The sequence below is a fragment of the Leucoraja erinacea genome, chromosome 23 (genome assembly GCF_028641065.1).
Source record: "Leucoraja erinacea ecotype New England chromosome 23, Leri_hhj_1, whole genome shotgun sequence".
In the NCBI taxonomy this organism is placed as follows: Eukaryota; Metazoa; Chordata; class Chondrichthyes; order Rajiformes; family Rajidae; genus Leucoraja; species Leucoraja erinaceus.
In genome coordinates, this window is record NC_073399.1 from 19,184,181 (window position 1) to 19,202,746 (window position 18,566).

The 18,566-nt window shown below is 42.9% G+C and overlaps 1 protein-coding gene across 1 annotated transcript in view; it reads left to right on the forward strand.

Moving 5' to 3' along the window:
- LOC129708341 (probable ATP-dependent RNA helicase DDX41) overlaps positions 1–18,302 on the forward strand; it is a 32,754-nt gene extending 14,452 nt beyond the window's left edge. Inside the window, exons 5-17 of the mRNA XM_055654021.1 lie at positions 400–460; positions 611–747; positions 2,214–2,286; positions 3,262–3,415; positions 5,535–5,671; positions 6,628–6,790; positions 7,974–8,105; positions 8,827–8,898; positions 9,281–9,377; positions 11,357–11,506; positions 13,620–13,691; positions 14,901–15,011; positions 17,820–18,302. Of these exons, the coding sequence (XP_055509996.1) occupies positions 400–460; positions 611–747; positions 2,214–2,286; positions 3,262–3,415; positions 5,535–5,671; positions 6,628–6,790; positions 7,974–8,105; positions 8,827–8,898; positions 9,281–9,377; positions 11,357–11,506; positions 13,620–13,691; positions 14,901–15,011; positions 17,820–17,956 (1,496 nt within the window). The 3' untranslated portion in view covers positions 17,957–18,302. The remainder of the gene's footprint in view (positions 1–399; positions 461–610; positions 748–2,213; positions 2,287–3,261; positions 3,416–5,534; positions 5,672–6,627; positions 6,791–7,973; positions 8,106–8,826; positions 8,899–9,280; positions 9,378–11,356; positions 11,507–13,619; positions 13,692–14,900; positions 15,012–17,819) is intronic.
- The last annotated feature ends 264 nt before the right edge of the window (positions 18,303–18,566 follow it).

The following is an 18,566-nucleotide window of genomic DNA, read 5'->3' on the forward strand; positions in this document are numbered from 1 at the left end:
CTGAAAATCACAGTTTTAACATAGATGTCAAATGTAAGGATGTGGCAGATGATGTGGCAGATGAACTAGCAAACAATCTGGGCTAGAACAGGACAAGGGAGAGAAAGAGGAGAGTGACAGAATACCACACACGTGCGGAACCAGGGGATGGTTTGCAGGCAGGATGGTACCAGGCACGTTTTGTTTGGGTTGAGATAGCTCTGATCTTATTTCGGGCTGAATGTGTGTGTGGGGAGGGAGGGGTGGGGGGGGGGGTGGGGGTGGGGGGGGGGAGGGGGGGGGGGGGGGGGGGGGGGGGGGGGGGGGGGGGGGAGTGGGAGTGGGGAGGGAGCTATAAGATTTGTGCCCATGATTGGCAGTTATTGATTCCCGTAATAACTGAGATTGTTTCACTTACAGCTCTGATGTCTGTAAAGGAAATGGCCAAGGGTATAACCTACGATGACCCAATCAAAACCAGGTAAATAAATGTGCTGACTGAATTATTCTGGAATTTGTTAGTTGGTACAGGTTGAACACCGATTTTCCGGCAACTGTTGGTGGTGCGGGGGAGGCGACGGCGACCCGTTGGTCGAGTTAAATTACCTGTATCATGCATCTGTCCTTGCAGCTGGAACCCACCTCGGTACATACGTTCCATGCCCGAGGCTCGCAATGAGCGAGTGCGGAAGAAATATCACATCTTGGTGGAGGGGGAAGGCTTGCCGTGCCCTGTCAAACACTTCAAAGAGATGAAATTTCCACCTGGTAAGCGTGATGAAGCCAAGATGGGAAGGGGATAGTTACCGGGCCTTGATGGGTTGCAGGGAGTTGACAAGAGAGTTTGATGCCTCAGGAAGGTCACAGGCTTTGGAACTGTAGCCATTGGTGTGATCTAGCAATCATGGTAACCGGAATGATCATAGCAAGACCCCACAAGCAGTAATATAATACCCAGATCTTCTATCTGAGTTATGTTGCTTGAGGAATTTATATTAGATGGGACAAAGATTGCAATGGAATTGTTGTTGCCTCATTGTATAATGTATCTAAAACAAGACAGCTCCATCCACACAATACTTTCCCAGTCCTGTGCTGGAGCCCAGCCCAGCTGATGCCCATCGAACTGCTAAGTGTGTGCCTTGCCACCTTTTGACTTCTCAGTTAATGAATAAATACACATAATGTTGCATAAGTCTCTGAGAAGGCTGTGCTTACACTTATTCTTAAACAGTGGCCTAGGGTTCTGGACTTCCCCCAACATCGTGAACATGTTTCTTGCATCTAGAGTGTCCAATCCCTTAATAATTTTATATGTTTCTATAAGATTCCCTCTCATCCTTCTAAATTTCAGCTGTAAATGGCCTACACCGTGCTGAAAACGGCATGCCCTGGTGCTAGGCTCCCCATAAGAAGCCTGATAGAGTTGCATATTGTGGACGTAATCCTGAGCTCTGTTACCAAGGCATCCAAATCCAATTAAAAAAATGGATTAAACTCAACAAACATTAGCATTCACAGTAAACCCTGTGGCATTGCACTGTGTTTAAATAGTGGTCTTAGTGGTGGAATGGATTGTTACATTTGTTCAAATATGGTGAACACATTGCATTTTATTGAACACACGCATTTTAAATTGTGAGAAATGTTGATCACTTCATTATAAATATAGATTAGAACAGTTATAACCAGAACTGTGACACTGGATAGCTTGCTTTGTGGTGTGCAAGCAAGAAGCTGTGTTTGCATTGCCAGGTTGTAGTTTGTTGATCTGAATAGAAATTTGTTCGATGTGAATCTGTGGCTCCCCCCCCAACCCCCAACCCCCAACCTATCCTAGTCATTGAGTTTTTAATTTCAACATCAGCCAAGAAATGTTGTTACAACAGATCAGTTATAAAGAGTCAACATGTTTAATTGTCATATGTAATGTGAACTCCATAGTCAGGATTGTGCAGGGTGGTTCAAGAATCTGATGGTTGATGGGAAGAAGCTGTTCATGAACCTGAAGGAAACAGTTCTTTTCAATTGAGATGTTGATGAAAAGGTAAATGTGCTTTGAAATATTCTCTTGGGTATTGGAGACCAGTTGTTGAGCGGCATGCATTATACTGCTTACAGTAATATGCTGCTGCTGCTGTCACTCTATATCTCTGGGAGTATGGCATTCAAGTTGTACCTAACCCGTGTTTGTCCATGTATTCCTGGTAAAGTTCTTGGTACTTTGATTCCAGCAATTCTGAAAGGCTTGAAGAAGAAGGGGATTTTACATCCAACTCCCATTCAGATCCAAGGAATTCCAACTGTGTAAGTACAGAGATCTTGCGGGGAACACCCATTTATAGGAGAGGAACTTGAACAGTGGGATTCCTAGGCTTTAATATCCAACACTGAAGGTGCAAGGCGACCTGGGTGTGCTTGTACATCAGTCACTGAAAGTAAGCATGCAGGCACAGCAGGCAGTGAAGAAAGCTAATGGCATGTTGGCCTTTATTGCGAGAGGATTTGAGTATAGGAGCAAGGAGGTCCTACTGCAATTGTACGGGGCCCTAGTGAGACTACACCTGGAGTATTGAGTGCAGTTTTGGTCTCCTAATTTGAGGGAGGACATTATTTATTATTGAGGGAATGCAGCGTAGGTTCAGCAGGTTAATTCCCGGGATGGCGGGACTGATATATGATGAAAGAATGGGATGACTGGGCTTGATTTCACTGGAATTTAGGATGAGAGGGAATCTTATAGAAACATAAAATTCTTAAAGGATTGGACAGGCTAGATGCAGGAAAAGTGTTCCCGATGTTGGTGGAGTCCAGAACTAGGGGTCACAGATTAAGAATAAGGGGTGGTCCATATAGGACTGAGATGAGGAAAAACGTTTTCATCTAGAGAGTTGTGAATCTGTGGAATTATTTTACTGGATGTTTTCCAGAGAGAGTTAAATTTAGCTCTTGGGGCTAAAGGAATTGAGGGATATGGGGTAAAAACAAGAATGGGGTACCAATTTTGGATGATCAGCCATGATCATATTGAATGGCGTTGCTGGCTCAAATAGCCTACTCCTGCACCTATTTTCTATGTTTCTAAAATATGTTTTATATTAGGCAGCTAGCTATTTCAGCACATGTGGAACTCATTCCAGAAGTACATGCCTGAGGACTGCGTTTAAGGGGGCATATAGCAGCAATATTTGAATGTCCTTGGCTAGCATTAATACTGGGTAGGATTGAGTGCTGGAGTTGACCTGGTATTTGCATCTCTCTAACTTGTTGTGCTTGTTTCAGTTTGTCAGGCAGGGATATGATTGGTATTGCGTTTACTGGTTCTGGCAAGACCCTGGTTTTTATCCTTCCCATGATCATGTTCTGCCAGGAGCAGGAAAAAAGGCTGCCGTTCTCCAAGAGAGAAGGTCCATATGGACTCATTATTTGCCCATCTGTAAGTACCACTCTTCTACATAGAGAGCCTTACCTCCTCTATCGAGATGTTTTAAGGGGAAGCCATTTGAGTAGGCAAATCACTGGCACTTCATCACGAAGAGCATAGGACAATGAATGGATTGAATTTAGAGGTAACTGACATATAGATAATGTTGAATATATGGATACACTGAATCTTGAATACATTGAAAATTATTGAATTGCTACTCAATAACTAGCAATTCAAAGAGCAATCTGGACAGCCCCGGGTCCGCAGAGAGATCAGACAGTTATCACATTCACGTTTAAACGCAACTGAACAAACAATCCATTTTCTGTTCAAATACATTAAAGCTGCTTGTCTCGATCACTTCCAGGCAGGTTTTGCATTCTTCCTTTAAGTAAAGAAATTCCTCCCTAATTCTCTGTTTGATTCAATATATGACCTTGTATTTTGACCACTATTTGTATTCTTTATTTAGTAGAAACATTCTCTCCACAACCACTCTGTCAAATCTATTTATAATGCTAAACCGTTCTATCAAATATCTAAATCTTTTCACTTTAAAGAAGAAAACAGCTTTTTAAATCTTTCCTAATAACAATAATATCTCAGCTCTGGAATCTGCATTTTAACACTTTTTGGGCTTTCTTTAGTAGTCATGCCCATTTATTTAGAAACTAGAACTATACTCATTGCACTGAAAATGCATCCTGACCAGGACTTGAATGCTGAATGAATTTAGCATCACTGGTCTTGAATTCTACCGTTCTGTAAGCAATTCCCAATGCTCTTAATATTTGTGAATGCTTTGAATGTTTCTGCCTGTAAAGGATCCCTTTTCTTGGCCCTGCCACCCTATCTAAGTGTTTATTGTCTAGTTAAAGTTCATTGCCATTTAAATACCCAATCTAGAAGTTTTCTAATTTTTGGAATACATTTTTCTTTGTTGATTCCACTACCACAGGATTTTCAGCCCTTACCCTTGCCCTACCTCCACCCATCCTCCCCGTGCCCCTCTCCTCTACAGCTCAATTTTGTGTAATGCCTTCCTTCATTCTGCACCCTTAAGCTGATATAAACTGCAGTTTTTACATTGGTTTATGTGATCATGGAAGAGGAATACATTTAATTCCTTGGGACACTTGCACCATTAAACACGGTCAAGACTGATTTGAGACTTACCTGGTTTTGCCCCAACTTCAAACACATTTTGTGATGAAGTGTTTCATAGCCGTGCCTTTTAAAGGACCAGTACTGTTTATTTTTTATTTTTATAGCATCCACCAGTCTTGGACTCTCTAAACAGAGAAAATAGTTTTCTCTATCTACCCTATAGGCTCTCTTAAGATGTTTAAGATTTTTATCAAACCACCACTGGTGGATTTTATCAAACCACCAATGGGGAGACAACCCAATGTTGTGTAATGTCGCCTTACATTCTGCACTGTTTCCAAAATACATTTGTCCTTGACTATTCTGATGTAAACTGAGTGACATTGGACCCAGCACTGATTCTTGTAGACTTGATTAATCACCATTTATACTATTTGACTTTTTGTATTGAGCCAAATTGTACCAATAAATTCCAAATAAATCTGGTAAATGACAGCAGGCATGTTTGATTGAAGGCAAAAAAACCAAGGTGATTCTCTGTAATTCCATCAAACATTTCCGGCAGGTACAGAATAATTAGCTCCAAAGTAAAGCTCCCTCTGGCACTTCTAACACTCCCATTGTGGGTAATGAGTAAGTTAGTCACAGAGTAAAACTCATTGAACACTGCAAAGACGTGGTATTTGTTTTGTTATCTTGAGATATCATTTGAGAATTCTTTGAGGACTTTTACAGCAACTTAAAAGAGGCATTTATCCAATCAGCTACGGCATAAATTCCTATCAGAGCCAAAATCTTCTGCATTTCCCACGACCCATCGCATCTTCACAGCTGGCATCTCATCCCCTGCAACTGCCTGTCTTGGTCATATCTTGAAGACGCCAGGCCATTACAATATGCACATTCCATTCTTGTCACCTTCTGTAAATTAAACAGTTGTACTGGAGATGTGTTGACATTTGTAAGATGCTCTGCTGAATGTTTGTAGGCTGAAAAAAATGTTCCCTTCCTTCCAATGCAGAGAGAATTAGCGAGACAGACGCATGGGATTATCGACTATTACTGCAGCTTGCTGCAAGAGGAAGGCTTTCCCCAGCTTCGCTGTGCACTCTGCATTGGTGGCATGTCCATCAAGGAGCAGATGGAGGTTGTCAAACAGTATGTACAATGATTCTGTAGACCACTGTCAGTGCGTCCAGTTCATGCCCTATCCTAATACTGAGAGAGAATGTAACTGGTTCATTCCCTTCAAACATACAGTAGTTAATACCCTTTATAAATAGGAAAAGGTTTAAAAAAAATAGATTGGTGCAGTGAAGGATGGCAAAGAAACTGCTGTTGGTATTGGTTTATTATGGTCATATGTGCCGAGGTACAATGAAAAGGTTTTTATTTGGATGATAGAAGATCTTTTTCTGGAACAAACACGCAAAGAGTCGCCACAATCAGGCACCATCTTTTATGTTTAGTGGGGGTAGTACAGCACGAGATTTGGATTTGAGAAGACCTCTCACAGAGCAGGAGATAAATAGCCCAAATAACGTTTTCAGTAAAGTTGGATGAATAAGTAATATTAGCCAGGGAGATGAGGAACAGCCCTACCTGGCTACTAGCTTAAGAATTCTGAATCATGGGCCGGGGCAGGGCGCGTCCTGAAGGACAAATGGTGTTGAACTGAATACTGGGCAGGGGAAGGGGATTGAACAATCAAACACAAACAGGAGTAGACTGTTTGGTCTCTCATGATTGCACTGTGATTCATTGAGATCTTAGGGCCAGGGGAAATGTTGAATCCCACAGAGGGAGTGAATCTAGGCCCATTTCCTCTTTAATTGCAAATGACGCTCAGAGACTGACTTTGCAATCGATTATCACTTTCCGCCAAGGTTGCTGGAAGAGTTTAGAATACAACGGGTCCTTGGGGTGACGCGGTGACCCCAGGCAATGGTGACATACCAGGGGGTTGGGAATGTCATCCTGCTTGAGCGATGGATTGCACAGTCACAAGTGGCAACACCACGAGGGGTGGTTGGAGGGAACTGACCCATATTCTTGTGTGAGGAAGTTTCTCAGCACACACGGGAATTGAAGCTATGTAACGTGTAATCCTGCAGAGGTGTGCACATGATGGTTGCCACTCCTGGACGGCTGATGGATCTCCTGCAGAAAAAGATGGTGGGCTTGGACATCTGTCGCTACCTGGCACTGGATGAAGCCGACAGGATGATAGACATGGGTTTCGAGGAGGATATCCGCACCATTTTTTCCTATTTCAAGGTAACCGCTTATTCTGGTAAAACTCTCAGTAATAAAGGACTATAAACACTATTTGTCTCAAGCAGAAATAACTGTGACACCTTAAGATCATAAGACATAGGAGCAGAATTAGGCTGTTCGGCCCATCGAGTCTGCTCCGTGGTGATCTGGGAAATGTGTTAAGATCTGAATGATATTTACGCATCTGCATCACGTGCTATCCCCTTTCTAATTGGCATCAGAAGATTCCTGGTAGATTTAGTCCCATGTTTACCATCTCTTCAGTCTTTTCAATACTGCAAAACACTTTAATAATAAATAACCGGTCTTGTGAGCAAAGGGGTTTAACTAATAGAGGCTCCCTGAACAAAAAGGGAATAAACTGGATCGCCTGAACTGAGGTCACCACAACATGCTGCCTGAATATAAATAACCAGCCTCTGCAAAGATGCAATGTATGAATATACTTCACACTCGAGGCAGAAGGGACTGGCTCACTACACCTCAGGTGCAATGGACAACCCCACCCTGGTTACAACGGGTTGGCCACGTCAAAAAACTGAATTTTGCATGTTTTCTCTTTGCTCAGGGTGGTTTGCTTGGTGATTATGCAGGTCATTACTTTGATTATTTCTGTCTTCCAAACTATGGCATTGGCCATTTCTCAGTGTGTTTCTGAGTGTATTCAGTCAGCCATTCCAGAGCCATTGACACAAGAGACTGTAGATGCTGGAATCTTGAGTAACTCAGTTGGTCAGGCAGCATTTATGGAGGAAATAGACAGACAACAATTCAGACTGAATTAGGATATCGACCCACAACGTCATCTGTTCATTCCCTGCACAGATACAGCCTGATCCGCTAATTTCCTCCAGCAGTTTATTATTTTTCTCAAACTATTGCTCTTTTCCCTAATAGAAGAGGTCTTGGGAAAGAAGCTTTCTCCTTGAGTGGGTCTTGTGAGAATATTGACTCAAGAGTCAAGTCAAGAGTCAAGAGTCAATTTAATTGTCATTTGGACCTCTAGAGGTCCAAACGAAATGCCGTTTCTGCAGCCATACATTACACACAAATAGACCCCAGACACAACATAATTACATTTTACATAAACATCCATCACATAGCTGTGATGGAAGGCCAAAAAAAACTTAGACTGTGCCTAGCTTGATGGTTTTTCTTTCTTCTGTGTCTGATCTTACTGCAGGGCCAACGGCAGACTCTTCTCTTCAGTGCCACAATGCCAAAGAAGATACAGAACTTTGCCAAGAGTGCACTGGTGAAGCCCATCACCATCAACGTGGGTCGGGCTGGGGCTGCCAGCCTTGATGTGATCCAGGTGAGATGCATTAGATGCATAGTGCATTGACAATGTACCACTCAGAGCTTCAATTTCTCAGCAAGATGTAGATTTTCTATTGATGGTGTCTTATAGATTTATGGTATTTGGAAGAGAGAATTCATCTCATCGTGATCAGGTCAACGAAAAATGAGTTTATTCTCATTTCCCTCCTGTCAGTTCATAGCTTTCGCCAGCTTATGAATTGCACACCCTGCCATCCCACTCTCACCCTAACATCTTAGTCCACGTGCCAATGTTCTTTCCCCATCTCTACTTTCCACTGCCCCACCAGCTCTGCTCCTTCTCCTGCTCTCTTCCCCTATATGTCCCTCTGACTCACCCTGCCCATCCCACTGTACCACTCCAAACCTTATACTCAATTCCCCGAACCCCTTCTCCCACAGCCCATTCCCTAACCCCTAGTTATCTTTCTGACCATCTTCTTTCAATCGCTTGCAACTCATTACCTTCCTGTTTACTACCTCTTCCCCCTTCACTCACCCTTTTCTCCAGCTCTCAGTCTCTTTCCCCTTGTCCAGCTACTCAACTGGGTGTCGCGTGTGTAAGAAATTGGTGAACTGAAGATCTCTGGAACCTAATGCATTGTGACTTGTGGGAAGGCTCCTGCAACACAATGAGCTTCTCAGCTCATATTTAGGTTTGTTTTGGAGTTTTCTCTTAGTGCTTGCCAATATGAATTATGTCTACTTGTGTTTAGGAAGTCGAGTATGTGAAGGAAGAAGCTAAGATGGTTTACCTACTGGAATGTCTGCAGAAGACTCCACCTCCGGTAAAGGAATTATCCTTCTTTATTATGGGCACCTGTGGAATGGGAAATGAGTAGCCAATCCAATCCCTGACGGTATCTGTGTGTAAGCGTATGAAATATGATGAAGCATTGTATTTTGGACATGGATCTACCGACAGTCAACCTAGTCTGTCTATTCTTAAACCAGGGAATCTAAGGTTTTGTTCAAAATAACACAATCTCTTTTTTGCTTCTTTAACACTGAATGAACGTTTATTCCTTCAGTCAGTAAAAGAAACAGAAAAATTGATCTACTTTCACAATCCTGAGGAATGATGTCGTGAAGAGAAACCAGGGCTCCTGATGCCTCAGAAACCATGTGCAGAATTGTTATCTAATGGCCAGCTTCAATGTACCTTTTCAGGTGTTGATATTTGCAGAGAAGAAAGCTGATGTGGATGCCATTCATGAATACCTTCTTCTGAAGGGCGTGGAAGCTGTCGCCATACATGGAGGGAAAGGTGAGTCCCGATACACAACGTCTGCCCTCACATGTGTAACTGGTGTTTTGGCAAGATGGCGGAGGCAAAGAAGCCCATGGTCTGTAGTTCACTAGATGAGCAGGAAAGAAGAAATTGAAAGTTTTCCTTCAAATAATGATGGAAATAAACATCTAAATTGCTTTTCCTCAAACCTTTTTGGATCAAAGTGCATTTGCCAAGTTTGTGGCTAGACACAGATATCATGTAGACTAGAACTTCCTTCCACATGAACAACATGGCTTACCTTGGTTATTACCAAATTATTTAATAGTGACTGTTGCATTGTAGGTCTCTTCATTTCTAAACACCCTGGAGCGCAATGAACCCAGTGCTGAGCCTTGCAGGAACCAACTGCACGCAACCTTGAAATCACAAAATTATTGTCGACTGTCGTCTTTTGCTTTCTGACACTGAATCAATTTTTAGTCCATTTTACCATTTCCCTAAAATCCCAATGTCTTTATACTTTTAATCAATCTGTCATGTGGGATCTTGTCAAGGGCCTTGCTAAAATCCATGCATGCCATCTCATCTGTTATATCCTAAATTGTTAATCTCCTTTTTTTTTAAATATCAGCTGTTCACCGATACAATCCTTTCTTAGTAAATCCCTGATGAATATTCTTCATTAACTCTTGCCCCTCAAATTACTAACTTGGGCAATTTCTTAGAAACATTCCAATTAATTTGCTTGCTTACAATCAGAGGCCAACCTTTTTCTCTTTTAAAATATTGAAAACATATCAACAACTTTCCAGTCCTCTGGGCCCATACCTGCGATCAAAGATCTTTAGAAAATAAAAAAATAATCTTGCCTCGTTTAGAGCCTGCAACACTTTATCCAGGTCTGCCTTTTATCTGCTTTTAAAGACGTCAGACCTTTCAATGTGCCCCTCTTCTATGAAAACGGACATTCAGAAATTTACACTTGCCTTTTCCCTCACTGCTCAGACTGCCATTTTGGTTTCTGAAAGGACCAATCTCCGTTCCTTTTATGCATTTGTAGACCATCTTGGGGACTTCCATGATTTTAACCAATAATATTTTCTACCAAAACACACCTATGTCCCTTCACTTTCTGTATCCCTGCTGGGTTTCAATAATGTTGAACTCTTGATTGCTACCATTTGCTTTCCTTTGCATTACCCAGGTCCGTGTGTTCTACCACATCTGTGGAGCCTAGATTGTGTGCTGCTTCTATTCTTTTCAAATGAAAATATTTTTAGTCTGAGCAAAAATCTAAAAGCTGCAGTTGCTGGAAATCTGAAATAAATACAGAAAATGCTCAGCAGGTCAGGAGGCATTTGTGGAAAGTGTAACAAATTAATATATCAGATCAAAATCCCTTCTTCAGAGCTGACGGGTCTTCAACCAGAAGTGCTAACTGTTTCTCCTTCCGCAGATATTCTTGACCTTCTCCATTTCTAGTCTCCTCTGTATCCCAAAGTTTAATTCCTTCCTCTCGGTGGCTGTACTTTAAACTGGAGTTCCTTTCCTTAGCTCCTCATCACCTTCTCTTTCCTTCCCCATCACCTCGATGGTCAGGCCTACATGTGCTCTTGTGGTCCTGTCAGGTTGTTTGTTCATCATTGCTGTGTGTTTTAGATCTTTTACCATATTTGCTATTCCAAATAAATACAAGTTATTGCGAGAAAATCTTCCATTGTGAAGACTAATTAATGAAAGAAGTTTGGCATGAGTAAAATAATCATACTACTGAAGGCAAGTGAGACACAAAATGCTGGAGTAAGGGAAGGGTGCCGACCCGAAATGTCATCTAGTCGCGTTCTCCAAGGATGCTGCCTGACCTGTGAGTTACTCCAGCATTTTGTGTCTTTCCTTGGGAAACCAGCATCAGCAGTTCCTTGTTTCCACTACTGAAGGCTGGGGTTGTGTAGGTGAGTTGATGTTAATGCCACAGGTTTGAAAGGACTTGTTCCAACTGTGTTTCATTCCAGACCAAGAGGAGCGAACTAAGGCAATTGAGGCATTCCGGGAGGGTAACAAGGACGTGCTGGTGGCAACGGATGTAGCGTCAAAAGGCTTGGACTTCCCAAATATTCAGCATGTGATTAACTACGATATGCCTGAAGAAATTGAGAATTACGGTAAGAAGCATCATTGATATGAATGCTTAGCATTGAATGTGTTTTTTCACAGAGGCTCTACTAAGTGTAAAAAACAGGAATTTGGTAAGCAAGAGAATCCTGTGAAGTCAGGAGACGGTTATTGTTTGATACTAAAACAAAAATCAGACTTGGTTTAGTTTAGTTTAGTGTAGAGATACGGCATGGAAACAGGCCCATCAAGCCCACACCGATCATCAACTCCTATGTTATACGTCCAATCGCTGGTCTGGTGACTTTGTCATCATGGGGCTGTGGTCTGCAGAGTTTCTAGCCGCAGGCGTGGTGTGGACTTGCCATCCGGAGTCTGGGATCCCTTGCCGGGGATCACCGGAAAAGAGCTCCGACCGCTGGCCTGCAGCCTATAACATCCTGAAGCCGCAGTCCCCGTTAAGAAAGTGCCGATTCAGGCGACTCCAAACCGTGGAGTGGGTTTGACCGTCCCAATGTCGGAGGTTTGGTAATCGAGACGAGTGGGCCTGTTCATCGGGCCATCCATAGCGGCGACTACAGAGGATTTATGGCCCCGACTACTGATGAACAAAGGAGGAGGACTGACTGAACTTTGTTGCCCTCCGCCACAGTGAAGAATGCTGTGGTGGATGTTTGTGTTAAATTCTGTTGTGTATTGTGTTCTTTTTAAGTGTATCACTGCTGGCAAATTCATTTCACTGCACCTTCGGGTGCATGTGACAAATAAAATTGACTTTATACCACTTTCTCATCAACTCCGTACAAACTAGAGACAATTTACAGAGGCTAATTAACCTAAAAAACAAACTTTGCATTAATTGGTAAATAACCATTATTTATTTAATCACTGAGAAACTTGTGAATCTAAGATGACAAAACACAGGCCTGACTAGTTCAGTCAGGGTAATAAATCATTAAGCATATCTAAAAAAAGTTGATGGAGTACAAATACAAACTTTCCTAGATAAGGGATGGGTAGCTGAGACCTATGGCCTGCAATTTGTGTGGTGTGTGGGAACTTCAAGACACTATGTTGACCTTGTGGGAGAAAGTACCTCCAACGGACTCAGCTCAAGCCTGGGATTCCAGAACCTGAGGGGCAGCTAGTGCCACTGCAGTGCACCAAACTCACCTTGTCTAGATTGGCATCTTAGATTGCTAAGGGATGGAAATAGCTGAGTTGTTGGACATAATCTTCCATGCATTTGTTGATACCATAGTCCAATGTCGACTGTGGGGAAACCTTTAGAATGTATCTGGATAAATATGAATTGAATAGGAAAAACCAGCATGGATTTATTAAATGCTAATTTTGTTCATCTAACAAGATATTTTGGAGAAGCCAACAGTATCAATGAGGATAATGAACTTGATGTGATGTATACCGATTAAAAAAAAAAAAAAAAAATTTGACAAAGTCATTAGCCAACAAGCTTCTTAGTAAAATTGAAGGCAATGGAATAAAAAGATCTGCAGTGGCATAGATTAAAAATTAACCTGTCTGTGTCTCTAACACCTGTCTGTGCCCCTAACTGAGAAACCCCCATGGCCACCTCATTTCAAACCTTTCTCCTGCGCGTCGCATGGTGCCGTTACACGTGCGTGTAAGGAAACCACTCTAGTAATGTCTAGTCCAGGAAACTTCCAGCTACCCCCATACCTCTTTAATACAGCAATATCTCCAACTGCCGTATAAACTGGAAATCTCTGTCCTTGAGCTCAGGTAGCTGGTGGTGGTTCTCTGCACAAGATCCACCAGATTACAGGAAGTATCCCGAAGTTCCACACAGTAGGAATTGCAGGTTATAGTCTCAGCTACCTTTATTATGTGAGAGACATCCTCTATTCCCTTTTTAGATGTATTTATTTATGTCCTATCACATTGAAATCACCTTTTTTTTTCTCTTGTTTTACTTTTCCCTTTTGGTTTGTGGTCTTGGTCCTGGGGAATAACAATTCTTTTCCCTCAACAGCAAATTCTCTGTGCAAGCTTCCCTTTATGCTTCCACAATGCACTATGTTCAACAGTGTAACGTTTGCTCTGTGTTTCACTAACGCATTCTGATGTTGTCTGTCCAGACCTGTTTCTGGAGCCTAATCTGAACACCTCCCAAATATTCAGTTCACAGGATTGGACGTACTGGTCGATCAGGGAAAACAGGAATAGCAACAACTTTTATCAACAAAGCTTGTGGTAAGTAGTGCCTCTGGCTTTTAGTCTTCAACAGAAGCAGGAAGTGTAGTTTGAGCAAAAACAAACCCAAGCAATTGATATGAGGGAACAGCAGATTTTCGTTTACACACGAAGATGGTTTACTCTAGCATTTTGTGTCTATCCAAGCAATTGATAACTGTGGGTCCTCTGCTCTTCTGGCTTCCCACCCAAGGACTAATATTGGAGTTGCTCTGGACAAAATGGCTTTGAATCGTGCAGCTATTGGAAATGAGTAGGCAACACTAGGACACCAAGAAGCAATTGTCTGTTCTGATAATTTGAAGTATGCATTTTATTTGAATTACTTGATTGATTTAATCTGGCATCCTCCAGGATGAGCTGCATTACCTGAGGTGCTAGAAGGACTATTAACGGTTTCTTACTGTCACGTGTACCAATTAAGGTACAGCGATATGCAAATTACCGTACAGCTATATGATGCAATCTGTAGGTTGGAACAGCAATGGTGTCTCTATGGCTGTGGTCGAGGGAATTTTGTATTTAACCTGTACTCTGTAACTAGCTTCACATGGGGCCCAGTTGCTCTCTTATTTACGCTTCAGATAGGGACAGACACAAAGAAGATCTCGTAGAGCAATGGTGAGTCTCACAAACAAGTGAGTTTATACAAGGCCATAACAGTACACAGTGGGAAACATTGTGAGACAACCCAAAATGTTTCAAAGATTCGCAGCATCCCATGGCACCCGTAATGAAATTGGGGAGTCGCTGTGCTAGGGAGGAGGTCAGAGCTTGCTGGATTCTCACAAATGCCCAAATGTATTTTTCCCATCAGTCTACGTTCTCTCTCGACTGTTTGCCTCCCTTAGTAAGTTCCCTCAAACCCCTCTTTTTGAAAGATAATGTCCTCAAATTCACCTGGACTATCTCGGACACCTCTCTCCCCTTTTTTTAAAATCTCTCTGTCTCCTTCACAGGAGATAGACTATGAACGTACGTCTATTACAAACATACTGATTCCCGCGGTTATCTGGACCACGTTTTTTCCCACCCTGTTTCTTGGAAATAAGCTATTCTCTACTCTCAATTCCTCCATGGCATACGGTTGCTTAGTTCTTATGATGTAAGGAATGTTTGCTTTTCAAACTTTACACGTGACTTTGATGCCCTGTGTGTCAGTACGTTGCTGTTGGTTATGTGGTTTGTTGATGTGTGTTTCTCTTGCAGATGAGTCGGTGTTAATGGATCTCAAGGCCCTGTTACTGGAAGCCAAACAAAAGGTTCCACCTGTTCTGCAGGTGCTTCAGACAGGAGATGAAACCATGCTGGATATCGGAGGTACGTTAGCCTATCAGTTACAAACAGCAGGCAGTTTAACTTTTATACCGAACAATTACCATTGAAATGCTGGAGAGAAAATCTTGCATTGATAGTGCACCACACTACAATTCAGACAGAGGATGTCAGAGAAGCAGCAATTTGCCTGCACAGAGAGTGCCCCAGCGAGACTTGACTTTGATTGTTTTTTTTAAGGCTGAGCTGTCCTGAAAGTAATTCTAGTTAGGTAGAGTGTGACAGTTTATAAAGAATATTTTTCAGATCACTGATTTTAGGTGGAAATTTAAGGTCCATTCTCAACATGCGATCATGCTGTGCAGGCTACCACTGCTAGGTGTCTTTTAACGCAGGAAAACCTGACCATTTCTCTTTTTCTGACAACCTTAATCTGGAGAACACCTAGAACTCTGACCCCTTTGCGATTGCAAGACCAGGAGTTGCAGTAAGGAGTAGTAAGGCGGTGCGTATTAAAGGATTGCATCTACACTGGCAAAGTTTGAAACTGCTTTCTGCCAGCACGTAATGTAGGTTTTATGGGATAGATTCTGCCTATATTTGGGAAATTGTAGGGATAAACACCTATACACATGAGGGGCGGATATGATTGACTCCGCTTGTACATGGGAAAAGTTGATGGAATACACACTGCCTGTACACAGGAGGGGATGGTGAGATCGATGGGTAGGTTTATTGAGTTGGTTCGGTAGGTTTGATGGCCGGTCTTTGGCCAATACTTGAAGATTTGATGAAATGCTCTACCTGCATTGGGAGAAGGTGAGATGAGATCATCTCGCCTTGGTTTGATGAATCGAAGAATGGTTGTAGCATGGAAGGAGGCCATCCAGCCTGATGAATCTATACCAGCTCTACCTGAGTGTAATCCAACTTATCCTGTCCTCTCCCCATAGCCTCGGGTTATTTCCTCGGGTTAGCTCCCCTCTGACCATCACAGTTGACTTCATCTGGGATTGCATTCTGGAACCTGCAATGTTTTTAAAAAAATCTTCCGACCAAACCATTCAGTAAGATCAAGGTTGATCTTTAATCGTGCTCTACTTTTCCGTATTAATCTTGTATCCCTTGATTTCCTTAATACATAGAGATCTCTCTCAGTCTTTAATGTACTGAGGAGCTAAATCTCTACAGATAATTTCAAAGGTCTCGGTTCCCCTGGGTGAAGACATTTCTTTTTTACAGTCCTCAGTGACAGACGTTTCTTTTGCCAATTGCCTTCATTCTGAATCTTCGACTATTTCACCCCTCTACACTGTTGATAGGCTTCATCATTTTAAATACCACCATCAGATTCCATCTCAACTTCCTCTGCGCTGATATGAACAGCACCAGGTTTTCGAGTGTACCCACATTTTTAAACCCCTCATCCCTTGATTCATTTTGGGAAATCTTGGGAAATTTTGGGAAACTTTTAAATCTCTCCCTGCACTGGAGACCCGACCTTTTCTTGTCGGGTCTCAGTTGTCGTTGGGGCTGCAATGAGGAGCGGCCTCCAACAGAAGAAGCCGGGGACTCTGGTGCCGACTCACCTCACCGTTGCGGAGCTGGCCGAGTCCAGAGCGGGTGGAGCGGTGGTGGAGCGCCGCTGCTGCTGCCGCTGCTGCTGCCGCTGCTGCTGCTGATGCGGAGGCTGCAACTGCGGGTCTGCGGACGGCGGCACCGGGAGCCCGCGGTTCCCTGGAGGGAGACCGCTTTTTCAGGGCTCCTGCAACGGCGACTTCTCCCGCCCGAGTTGCGGGGTCGAAGAGCTCCTGGAGCGGGGCCTACATCACTGCCCCGCGCGGTTTGGAATGGCCACGGGACTCTGCGAGCGCACGCCGGGGGCTCCAACATCAAGACCCGGTGTGCGACCTCGCACCACCCGGCGTGGCTTTAATGGCCGCGGGACAATCGCCATCGCCAGCCGGGTGCTTTGACTTTGACTCTGACATCGGGGGGGGGGGGGGAGAGTGCAGTGGAGAGATAAGTTTTTTTTTGGCCTTCCATCACAGCAATGTGATGGATGTTTATGTAAAATGCAAATTATGTTGTGTCTGGGGTCTATTTGTTTGTAATGTATGGCTGCAGAAACGGCATTTCGTTTGGACCTCCAGGGGTCCAAATGACAATTAAATTGACTATTGACTATTGACCAGGAGCATAGCTCCAGACGGCATTGCTCTCAGGATCTCAGGTCCACACGACAAGGTGACAATCCACAGAGAAGTTTGCAGTCAGTATCAAACCCCTTGTTTTAAGACTGATCCCTGGTTCTAGACATTCCAGCCAAGGGAAATGTCATTTCCGATACCTTGCCAGACCCTGTACATTCCAGTGAGATCTCACTCCCCTCCCTCCTCCTAAATCCGAGACTGTATGAATTCAACACAGCCCTCATCACAGACAAATCCACTATACCAGCAATCAATTTGGCAAACATTTACTGCCTCCATCACAACCAAGGGACAGGGGGACCTGACTAGTGGATAATACTCATGGTGCAGTCTTACAAGTGCCGATCTAATCAGAGCAGGATATCTTCCTCTTGTATTGAAATCTAAATACAATAAAGGCCAAAGTACAGGTTATTTTCCTACTTGCTTGTTGTAGCGTGCACAAATGAAATAAGATCAAATAGAACAAGTTGACCTACAACTTTAAGCTGTGCACGCCATATGCAAGAAGAAGAAGACATAATTGGGATTTTCTCACCTGTCAAGCAATGCCGAAGCAGATGTTCTTGTGCGAGGTTTAACTGTATGATATAAACTCACGCTCTTGTCAGCTAATGTGTAATTGTGCTTCTTTCTGCAGGTGAACGAGGCTGTACGTTTTGTGGTGGTTTGGGGCATCGTATCACAGACTGTCCAAAACTGGAGGCCATGCAGACAAAGCAGGTCAGCAACATTGGCCGCAAGGATTACCTCGCTCACAGCTCAATGGACTTCTAACCTCATGCAAACAGTGGCTGCAACATCATATCCAACAATGCCAGGGCTTGCAATTCCGTGACCAGTTGTGGTCTGTTGTCCAAACCCAAACTAGGAGCAGATTTGCCTACAGGTGGTTAAAAGCAGCATTTTATATTTTAGCAGAGCAGTTTGGTCCATCACGAGTAACTTCTGTACATTGAGGCACTGATTACACCATTTGACCAAGCCTCGTTTAATATCTACCTGTATATTATAAACTTCAATTCATTCAAATAATCCTCAGTAGCTTGGTGGATGTTCTTGGTTTGGTGTCACCTAATTATAAATGTATATATTTGTGAAAATAAATGCTGTTTTGAAATTATATGCTCAGCATCTTCCCATCCTTTTTACAGTGCGAGGAGGTAATCTACCAACTTTAGGTATTGGTGTTAGTTTATTATTGTCACGTGTACTAATACGTATACTAAACCTGTGCTTTGTATGCTATCCCTTTGTTCTGGACATACTTTTTCCCACATTCTCTACAACTCAAAACTATCATGTATTTTCTTTTTTTCCTCTCAGTTCTGACAATAAGTCTTTGACCTGAAACATTAACTCTTTCTTTTCATATATGTTGCCTGAC